The sequence below is a fragment of the Branchiostoma belcheri genome, unplaced genomic scaffold, assembly GCF_001625305.1.
Source record: "Branchiostoma belcheri isolate BF01 breed outbred unplaced genomic scaffold, Haploidv18h27 scaffold6, whole genome shotgun sequence".
NCBI classification, from domain to species: domain Eukaryota; kingdom Metazoa; phylum Chordata; class Leptocardii; order Amphioxiformes; family Branchiostomatidae; genus Branchiostoma; species Branchiostoma belcheri.
In genome coordinates this window covers 2,918,807-2,929,901 of record NW_017804242.1, presented here as the reverse complement: position 1 = coordinate 2,929,901, position 11,095 = coordinate 2,918,807, and the positions used below count along the sequence as shown (strand labels likewise).

General features: G+C 42.2%; 2 protein-coding genes across 3 annotated transcripts in view; one reads left to right on the top strand and one right to left on the bottom strand.

Annotated features, from left to right (window-relative positions):
- LOC109482631 (atypical kinase COQ8B, mitochondrial-like) overlaps positions 1-4,845 on the bottom strand; it is a 10,764-nt gene extending 5,919 nt beyond the window's left edge. The window contains exons 1-11 of the mRNA XM_019785435.1: positions 4,672-4,845; positions 3,428-3,625; positions 3,014-3,181; positions 2,575-2,757; positions 2,327-2,393; positions 2,111-2,182; positions 1,788-1,913; positions 1,416-1,501; positions 1,118-1,258; positions 713-794; positions 310-403 (exon numbers count right to left, since the gene is read on the bottom strand). Of these exons, the coding sequence (XP_019640994.1) occupies positions 310-403; positions 713-794; positions 1,118-1,258; positions 1,416-1,501; positions 1,788-1,913; positions 2,111-2,182; positions 2,327-2,393; positions 2,575-2,757; positions 3,014-3,181; positions 3,428-3,613 (1,205 nt within the window). The 5' untranslated portion in view covers positions 3,614-3,625; positions 4,672-4,845. The remainder of the gene's footprint in view (positions 1-309; positions 404-712; positions 795-1,117; positions 1,259-1,415; positions 1,502-1,787; positions 1,914-2,110; positions 2,183-2,326; positions 2,394-2,574; positions 2,758-3,013; positions 3,182-3,427; positions 3,626-4,671) is intronic.
- A 3,618-nt stretch (positions 4,846-8,463) lies between these two features.
- Positions 8,464-11,095, top strand: part of LOC109482535 (inositol-trisphosphate 3-kinase B-like) — a 21,000-nt gene continuing 18,368 nt past the window's right edge. The window contains exon 1 of one of the 2 annotated variants that reach the window (XM_019785271.1): positions 8,464-9,956. In XM_019785271.1, the coding sequence (XP_019640830.1) occupies positions 8,934-9,956 (1,023 nt within the window). In that variant the 5' untranslated portion in view covers positions 8,464-8,933. The remainder of the gene's footprint in view (positions 9,957-11,095) is intronic. The other variant, XM_019785272.1, reaches the window with a different exon arrangement.

Genomic DNA, 11,095 nt, shown 5'->3' with positions numbered 1-11,095 from the left:
AGCAACTCCCTGTAACCAGTTATGCACAGTGCTAGTACAAATCTATCTGATGTATGATAAGCTTAAAATATATCATGAGTTACAGCCTTACCTAACCTATGCTATGGAAAGAGATAATAAGCATAACACATAACATAACACATAGATTATAGGCACCTGCTTCAGTGCAAATTGTAACTTTACAAACATAGATAACTTTTGTAAGTCTAGGAGAGATCTAATAGTCAAATCGTACTATTATCTATACAAGAAGGAAATTTCAGACAATGGGTGGCTACTGCTACAGATCAGGAATCAGTCCAGCCATACCCAAACGTTCTGGTCATCTCCGCCTCCCTGATATAGTCCACCTCCCAGGACAGTTCCTTCCTTGCAACGTCCACCAACTTGTCCACATACAGGCCTGGGGAGGGCATGGCCATAATTACTGACAAACATGAAGGGTAAGTATCTAAATGAAAGAAAACTGAATGCCAAACATTTACACATGTTCTTAAACATAAAGACTTAAAAAGAGACTTGAATTTAAAGCAATAGATTTGCTACTGCTCATTTGGATGTGGATTCAAAACAAAGTTTTTGAAGCTGGTTTTGTTTAGAAAGTCTGTAACACCACCTAGGAATGCATTGGTAAGTGAATGTACCAATATCTTACTGCAAGCTAATCTTCCCCACAAGCCACTAAATCATATGAGACAAACATTATCAATACCTTCTGGTAAGACATTAGCCACACTCAGGACTGTCATCAGGTTATCAATGTCACTGTTGATTCCTTTGGCAACACCAGGGTACTGTGTGGACAATATTTACATTGCACTTTGTTACAGGGTTAGAAAGTCTATAATGGAAACTTCAATATCAATAACATCTGAAATCCGGTTTAATACCAACATCCAATATAGGAGGTTTAAGCTGAGATTTTACAAAGAATACTCCATATTCTATTCATGGGAAGCTTTTAAAACAGTAATCCCTAAGCCAATGAATATCATTTAAATCAACTTCTAAATATTTACCCCTCTCCAAAAGAAACTCATTTATAGAGCCAAGAATACCCAAATTTCACTATACATCAGAAACATGGGATGCAATTTAGTCGTGCTGATCTCCATACCTGTATTTTCATGGCTACCTCCCTGCCATCATGCAGCTTGGCTCTGTGAACCTGCCCTATGGATGCTGCTGCAAAAGGTTTCTCCTCAAATGATGCCAGCTTGTCTCTCCAGTCTGCTCCCAGCTCCTTCACCAATACTTTCTATGGTTGGAAAAAAAGGTCCAAAAGGTATGATGCCTGAGACTAATTCATTATCATTACCAAAAAGGAATTTACTATCTCTGGAATCAAGGGACACCAAGAATAAACCAGTCATTGTTATATTTGTCTAGGATATCTAGATGACACCCTGGCCTACCTCCAACTGCCACAGAGGCATGAAGTCTGCACTTTGTCTGACCCGCTCAAAAATTCTCTGCAGTTGTGGGTTCATCATTGAGTTGTCTGTAAAGTTAGATTCAACATTACTGTTTCTACAGGATACAATAAATGACTCGGTTCAACTCAAGTATCTGCCAATTTCACAGTACCTGACTGATTTCTAAGGGCATGACTTTTTACTGTTACTATTAGCAACATGAAAACTTTGCACACACAGATGTGCACAATCCAAAATCAATCTTGCCACACACCATTCTAAAAAGTTGCTTCATATCATTTCAAGTTTGTATACTTTAAAACACAATGTTATCTTCCCTTAGATATGAAATGTAAAGAAAAGGAAAATCACCTTGGATACTAAGCATCTGTCCCAGTTTGAGTGCAGCCCCGCGAACTCTACACAGAGTGTCCACAATGCGCTCTGCATTCGCCTGTGTGAGGAAGGGGCTGGAGTCTAGCAGGGCAATTCCACCTTCTGCAAGAAAAACGTCAGGGCCAAATTCACTTTTAGTGTATCATGATCAAAACTGATGGATAAGCCGTGTTTTATTAACATAATTGTAGTTCTTCCACACTTAGGGTGAATGAACTACAATTATGAACTCCATGATCTGTCAAGCTTTATCAAACCAGATAAATCAAAATTGATGTAAGAAGAGCACAGTTACTTACTATTGTCAGACAAACCCAATCCTCTTCTTGTCACTTCAGCAAGGGCCCCTGCACCCAACCCAGCTGCAAGACCTGAAAATGCAAGAGCATCACAAGATGTATAATTCTGTGTCAAAAATTGGTTTGATATACTAGTACATTTGTATACTCTTTGATCACATACAAAGAATTTTGCTAACTAGTGACTATGAGACTGTTGTAATGAGATGATCTAACCTCCGTAGCTGACCAGTCTGCTGATCCTGCTGGCAGGTACAGCCCTGGCCTTGGCCTGGTCACTCAGCTGTAGAAAAATGATCATACATGTCACTTCAAAAAGCAACAAAAAAGTTCATTCTAATAAACTACACTTCAACTGTCAACATTATCATAGAAAATTTTGAAATCGGAGATACAATATACATCTACACCAAGTTTGATACCAGATGGGAACATGCATAAAACAGAAGAATAGCAACACTTACAGTTTGCCTGGCGACAGACTTGAAGACTTTTGGTGCTACTTTGGGTCTGATGGCAGATAGCTTGGGTTTCTTCTCCTCCTTTTTCTGTTCACTCTTCTTTAAGACATCTGATGTCACTGGTGGTGTGGTCGCATCATAGTGGAAGCCTCTTGTCGGCTGACTGAAGTTGGCTGAGCCATTTTTCTGGGAGAGATAAAATTGATCAAACCCTAGCCCTGATGACACAACTTACATCCATATCACTCATCCTTTGAACAATCCATCTCTCTTACAGCTTGTGTTTGTTGCAAACATAAATTATTGAGAAGATACAAGATTATGGCCTTGGTCAGGGGGGCATGAAGACTGCAAAAGTGCAAATGTAGGGAATACCAAAGAAAGCTGACCTCTACATTACATATGCAGAGCACTATAATATAATCTTTGAATAAAAACTTACATTGATACCAGCAGTGGTACTATTAAAGTTGCCTGTTCTGTTGTCGGTTGCTGGTTCTGCAGTTGGTGGTGGTGATGTTGTGTCGAAGTCTGCTGTATCTGCTGCCATGTTGAACTTCTCTCCCAGGTCTGATGTCTCTATGTCGTCCATCGTTCTTCTGATTGTAGACTGAAAAAGGAAACAAGTTTGTCATCACGTTTCATCATAATCCTTCACACTTCCAACTTCATTGAACACAACAAATATGGCAGCATCCAGCCTGATTATCTGACCTATTTTAACTCCCAAGTCTTGCCACTGATAGTTGCGGGGGATAAAGACTCGGGAGCTAAAAAGGTCTGGTATTATAATAAATAAACCAAGCTATGTATCATCAGCAAACCTAGTAGCTGCTTCACATTTTCAAACCCTTACCCTCACTCCTTCCTGTGTTGATCTCGCCATGCCCACGGCACCGTCCACCTGTCCTCGTGCCTCTCGCAGCAGCTGCTGCAGACTGCAGGTGTTCCACACCTGGCGCAGGTGCACACGCTGAGAGGATCCCAGTGCCTGGCCCACCTTCCCCAGGCCTTCCAGCACCATCATGATGTCCTTAGACATGGTGGGGATTTCCTGAACAACAGAAGGGGGAGAAACAAGGTGACACAGTGAGGTGACATTTATCAAGCTGTTCAGTACTCTACACAAATGATGCTATCTGCTAATCATGCTTGTTCTATGCCATAGTCCCGTCAACCATAGGACACTTTACTCTTGGTGTCTTAAACCCAAACATTAATGTAATAATGTAATAGTGTAAAGGTAAAAATGTTAACATTGTGGCCACTGCTAACCTAATGGTATTATGTCCTTGGAAATGGTAATTTGATGACTCAAAGTGCTGAATTAAAGGAGGATCAAATCCATGGTTTCTGACCGGTAATACAACGGATGACCAACTCAAATCTTGCATTATCTATTTCCTAACTTTACCCATCCAAATTAACCTTTGTTCATTGATTCTGAGATTCAACACTGATATTATACATCTATCAGTACATACCTTGAAGGGTAGATACCATTATAGAATCAAACATTTCTAGATTTAGCTGGTTATGCAAGTTAAAAGATTTGCCTTGCATAATACCTTTGCGTGAATGTCCTATATGGTTGACCTTGTTTATATGGATAAGGTCATTAAAATCATATAAGGATGGAACGGAAAGTGGGTCATGCACGTTGTGTAAGCTAGGAATTGTGTCTTTTATAACAAGACCATGCACCTTTAATATTTCGTATCAAACGCATAAGAATTAGCTTTAGCTATGACCAAGGGCATTATGCAGTAGTATAAATTATGTCCTTGCTATGAGTATGACCAAATTGGTTCCTATTGCGTAACACAGCCATTTGTTATTGTGTAACACAGTTGTGGATATGGGTCATGCTTGTCGTAGGATGCCCAGATGATCATAGTAAGTACGTGGCTATTGACACACTCGAAAACAGCGAAACTTGTTGAAGCCAAAAGGCGACTATAGTTCTTCAAAACCCCACGTAAACAAGTTTAGCAAGGAGGTTCAAGGAAAGGTTAGGTTTACCTATTTTAAACTCAGCTCAGCTGAGGTAAACAACTCTACTCTAGCCTAGACCAAACAAATTCATCAACGAATACTCACCTTTCTGCCTCGGTCTGTGGCTTGATGGTTTTAACACCTTGTAGAGCGAGTTTGTGCAGAGAAGTAAGCCAACCACAGCTTGTACTTTAATTTATAGCCAGGGGCTCGGGTGGACGACAACGTGCTTCGTCCCAAAAAGGATGCTCTCAAATAGCAGGACGATACCACTTGCTAAATACCCTTAATAGAAAGGCCATAAAAGTGGGACATTGAAAATAATTGGATGCTATAATTACAAACATATAAAAATTTAGAAAGAATATCATGTAAAAATAGGCTATAACAGAATGATACTGAATAAATTCCTGAGGTACCAAGGGCCAGGCCATGGCCGTCCGGCCAATCCCCTATGAAGAAAATAGTTCCATCTCAATATCCCAGAATCCTTCTCTCTTGTTTTTTTCGTGCTGCATACCTCTTAGCTCCGATAGAGGTCGCCATTATAACATTCAGACCGTACAGGTGCGAGGGGGTTGCTCCCCTCTGATGCCAGATCAACTTCGGCGGGTGAAAACCGTAAAGGGTGAGCAAAACGGGCGGGAGTTGCTTTCAAACACCCTTCAGAAACTTGATGCCCACACAGTGAAAAATAAGACAGTGTACGGTACGATAGCCTTGAAAGATACATACGTGACTTCCCAGTTTGCCTACGTGTTTGCCACTTCATCACAAGTCGTGAGTTTCCTATTTACTTCCAAAATTAAGTACTGTTGTGGAAAGGTTTGCCACGTTCTGAAACAATGACTACACACCCAACCTTTAAATCAACAGTGAGTATCCAACAGCATTATCATTTGAGAAAACGCACGCCCTTTTCATGCAGAAATGGGTTTATGGGCTTCTTGGAGGGCCTGAGGATGTTCAAATACATGCTGGAGGAGAAAATTACAATAAGTTTATTGGAAAGAAGAACTACTAGTAATTTTCTTTGCCCGCGCGTTTTTCAGAAAAGAGAGGCTTTTTGCGTTATCCCCCGTGAGATGATGAGCGGTGACATTCTCAGAGATTCGGATGCGCACCAACGCACTTGGAAGTAGGTCTTGTGACGCAAACTGATCATGAGATGTAATAATCTATTCCACCCCTAACCTCTCACATGTGTTACGTATGTGTCTTTTTTACAGACAGTTCCGGGAAGCTTTGTTAACGTCAAACCTCCTGTAGGACAAGGCCAGTGTTAATGACTTTCGCGACTCCTCCAGGCGCAGGTGACCTCGCCCGTACCGAGCCGGATACGCGTACGAGTCCCTTAAGGCTTTACGCAACTAGGGTGTAGCCTCCTAGGAGTGCTGTCGTTTCCGTCATGACCGCATCATTGGTGGGGTAGATGTTAGCCTCCTGTGCAGGCCCCGCGGCGGTGGGGAAGAGTTTTTAACGCATTATTTTAATATAGCCGACCATCCTACATAGCCACCGACAGAAGGTTCCATTCCCCCACCGCCGGGGGGCCTGCACAGGAGGCTAGGTAGATGTAGTATGCAGACGTCACAGGAGGTCTCACTTTCAACTTGAAACCAATACCTATTATACCGTGACACCCGCGGGCGTCAAAGAGTCGCGCCAGTTTGCCTGGTAAAACACACGGCATGCATCGATTAAGTTTTCCTTACGAACTTGTTATTGTGTGAACGGACAAGTATTATAATGAATGAATGAATGAATGGATGGATGGATGGATGGATGGATGGATGGATGGATGGATGGATGGATGGATGGATGGATGGATGGAGGGATGGATGACCTTGCATTGCTTGTCCCCACTGAGTTGTGGGAGGATCTAAGGTCTTCTCCCTGTTTTCCGGTTCGCCCCCAGATCACGTCGCTTTCACACACTCAACTGATCAAACTTCGAAAACGCCTTAAATTAAACTTTGAATAAGGATTATAAAGGCCTCCCTTGGAGTTGGAGTCGCCTAGAAAAACAAATCGCAGATACGTATGCTTTTAGTTTGATGAATAGGCACAGGGCGTGTTGTTTTTAAGTTCACATCTATCTATGGCATGTTTTTTTTTTTACTTCACATGTAATGAATATCCATTTCACCAATGAATATTGTATTTTACATGGCGAGATAAGGACACACTCTTAATCTTGTACGTGAAATGCATGTAAATCTGTACATGCCATCATCATCGGGATGCGGGAACTTTTCCTTGCTAATCTGATAAACACTTTCCAACTTTCCTAATTTCCATGCAGATATGTTGATAGAACTTGTTTCGTCACAACTCTGGGGGTCTGGTCACAACCAGTAAACAAACTACAATTTCAGTGAAGACGTACAGATTATGAAATGAGGTAAAGCAACAACTCTGCTTAGAATACCTGGGACTAATTACTAATCATGCATTTTTTTGTGCGAGCACACACACAAAGGAAGAACATATACATTGTACATGACTATTTCTGAGTATGCCAGTATCAGGTAAATACGTATACGTAACGCTTTGTGTACATTCTCGCCGTGAGTTTATATCGCTTACAACTCAAGACGCATTTCCGGTAGGTTTGCAACTGGGGCAGTAACCCAGTCTTCCTGCGTTTCCCAGAAAACGGCAACCAAGTGGGCAGACCATAAACATGCTTTTGGGCGTTATCTCAAACATCTCCGAGTGAGTGGCTCTTGCATTGATGCACACTAGAAGAAAGGGGGTTACTTTAGTATTCACCTATAACCTCCTTGGGCGCAGCAAATAAATTCAATGGATGACATCATATTTATACGAGAGCGCGAAAAGAGTTGGGAGTGGGGGGGGGGCGTTGAAGATACACGACGTTGTACGTATCAAGAATTGAAGCGACAAACATGGCATCACTGCCAAGTGCCAACACGACTCTAATTTATTATACATTCAAGAAGTGCATGCCGGCGAAAGTGATACAATGTGGTAGTTATAGCCTAGTATCGACTACACACTAGCTACATAGTCTCACTTCTACAATTTCACCCAAGGCTACCTCACTAGTGCCACTTCAACAGCTCAAGAGGAACGAAATTTCTTTTTTTTTTTTACAAAACGAGGCGAAAATCAATGCGCGCGGATGTCATCCATAAAATTTACAAGTTGTGGCCGTGTATATCTTTTGTGAATGAGATCTTATGCCTGAAAAAAGCCTAGAATACAAATGTAGGTCATCATTTTATCAGTAACAGTTACGCTACTATTGTCAATATTGATTTTACTCGAAGTGACGTCATTCTCACGAGAAGTTGTAAAACCATTAACATACTGAGATGCACCTCGACAGCATCTCTATCTCCTCGTATCCACATATGAGTCACACATGCTTCCTTCCAGCTCTAGCAAATTTGCAGTACCCGGAGGAGCTTGGACCAACAACATGAAGACGGCGAAGGGTTAGTGACGTCATTCGTCACAGCCGTCCCCGTTTTCAACCGTTCGTGTAACTTCGTAGTGGGGATTCTTCTGCTCCGGTGCACATTCCGCTTTCTTCTACGATTTATTTCACATAAACATGGTTGATATCCGGATAAACCGAGCAGAAAAACAGAGGCTTGTCATTGGTATTACTATTAATTACCTAATGACGAAATTGCAACTATGGCAACGAATTAGCGGAATGTGACCTGACTACCTGACCATACGGGGCAAGACAGCATCTTAACGCCAATAATATTTTGAAATAAAAGAAATATTTTCATTTATCTCGTATCTGTTACATAAAAACGACAGAAAAATACGTTTTAAAAATATTTTATGAATCTATATTTTTTCGTTTGTCTACTAATATGCGTCTAACGTAATATTATTTGTTATTTGCTAGTTTTGTTGGTGTTGTTTGTTGGCGGTGCAGCTGGGGTTGAGAATCAGGAAAGCGTGGGACGATAGCCTTGGGCAGACCCTGGCATTTACTCAGACTACTCGGGCCGATTTCCCGTATGGATTGCGGTCCTCTATCGTCATGGCCCACTATGACGTGTCCTCAAGGTTGTGTCACTACCGGTTAGAGGTCTATGTCAGTTAATTCAGGAAGGAGTTGGAGAATTCGCGGCGGTACCGGCGGTGTTGCTGTACCCCCAAGACTTCGCTGCTGCCAGTTCAACTGATCTGAGACTCACCGAACACGTCCGTGGTGCCTTGTTTACACTCGCACTGCTCGATTTCTGCGGCCCATCGCGGCCAGATACGCCTCTGTAAGTAGCCACATAGGTCAGACATTTGTTCTACTCGCCTCAGGGGCCCAGATCAGGCCTGGGAAAAGTACCTGTGCCCCAAAGTTGTGTCCAGTTCGACGGTGCATGTTAGAGTGCCCCCCTGCCGAGAGGACCATTCATTCATGTCGTCTGCCATTGTTTTTGACGATGGCCAGCGGCAGGAGTGGCAGAGGTGTTACCGACAGTAACTCTGAATCCGACCTGGAATCTCTGTGCAGCGTGCGAAGTAGAGACCACAAGCTACACAGGACCTGCTCAAACGGGGACATGTTGGATACGGACTCGTCCAAGGGAAAAGGTAAATTTGTGAACACCGGTAAGGCGTGGAAGAGCGTGGATGACTGCAGTTTCAGCGAGGTACAGTATTTGGCAGTACCAGTTACCAGGAGGAGAAGGAGCAGAACATTATCAGAGATGGCAGAGGGGAGTAGACAGACGACTGGTTCATCTCCATCAGCAAATTGTGATGCAGGGTCGACCTGCGGTTTGGCTATACCTGCAGAACATGAAAGGCTTGTACGAAAACTTTCCAATGAATCGGATAAGGATGCAGGGTATGGCACAGATCCGGGGAGTCCAAGCCCCTGCAACTTTCTCAACAGCAACAACAAGGATTCTAAAGCGAACACTGTCCAAAGCTGCGGTGATGTTGTTACGGATGTACAGAATCACACGATAACAACAGACTTGAACGAATCGGTTTCAGAATCACCATTGAACATGTCCCCCAGCGAAATTGTTAAAAAATACGTTGGTACGGACTACCTTGATCCAACGACACCACCAGCTACTGTGAGTTTGGAAAGAAACTTGACTCTGCAAGTAGATGGAATCATTGTTAATAACGACCAGACTCATGTAACTCCTGAAGTTATCATAAGCGACCACTGCGGTCCAGATAAAGACACCTGTCAGGTCATCACTGATGGTCAAAACTGGGGTGTACATGTAGATTTAAACGATGATGACATTCCACCAGACTATGTATACAGGAGGAAGTCTTCGAACACCAGCACAACATCCTCACAGTTTGATGACACAGAAGACGACCTGAGTGACATAGAGCTTACGTTTCCCCAACATGACGAAGTTCCCCAGAAAAACAAGGTAAGTACACGTAGAGACCTAGAAAATTGTCAAGTCCAAGCACATATTATGTAACCTTGGCTTGTTGCTATATACCAGACACGTATCCGGCCATGGGAAAGGTTCTCGCCATAACGTGGTACCTTTCCTGTGGCAGGAGTCAAGCTTGGTTTAGCAAGGCTACACATCATTCAGACAAGCTTAACCAAAGTTGTATTGCAGGCCATACTACGTTACTAGTAATTGCCAGAGGGCACACCCGGCACAACTAGCAGCTGACAGGAGACAACAGACAACAACGTCACCCCTCCCCCCACATGTAGCTGTTGATATGTGGTGACCATGATTATAATATGATGATGATGATGACAAAGAAAGGAATCTTAAAAGTTAAAACACTAATAATCTTTATTAACTTAAGGGTGTTTCAACTTTTTGATGGAAAGGGTATACTAAGAGTAAGTATCTGCTGCCATAATGACAATATGATTTTTTGAACAAAATTATACATCAGGGAAAATTCATGCTGGTTTGCATGACAAGTTCGGTCCTTTTGTCATAGCTGTACATGTATGTGTACATTTACAAATAAAATTGAAAGTCTTCTTAGATGTTTTCTTGCCCTGACCCTGAATCAGTTTACTTTGGAGAAAATTTGTTTGAAATTTTGTTTGACCTATTTCTCATAATTTTGTTATGTCTATACCTGTATTGTCTATGTTGCATTTATATTGGTATGTATTTTGTAACTTTGTTGGTGCATGATGACTAAGGGGCGTGTACTGTAGACTAGGATAGGGATTAGGATGGTGCATTGTGAAGTTAAGTCTGCAGCGATAAGATACTTAGATAGTGCTGTCTGTGTGTGATGCCAAGTCTATTCTAGGCCAATCTGTAATGCTGTTGGGCTGGTTATTCCTGGGGCAGCCCTGTTGGCCTGACAATAGTACAGACAGTGGGGGAAATGTCAGCATTTTAGCTGGCTAGTGGACTGTAAATCTTCAATTAAGTAACTTGTCTAGATGCAAAGTCATCCAATATAGATGTTTCAAATCAGATAAGCTCTACAATTCATAAAAGATGAGTATTCTGATGCAGTGTCACTTGTTGCAGTGAAAACTTGTTTCAGTGGGACATGGTTCTTTTTGATTAAAGAATAG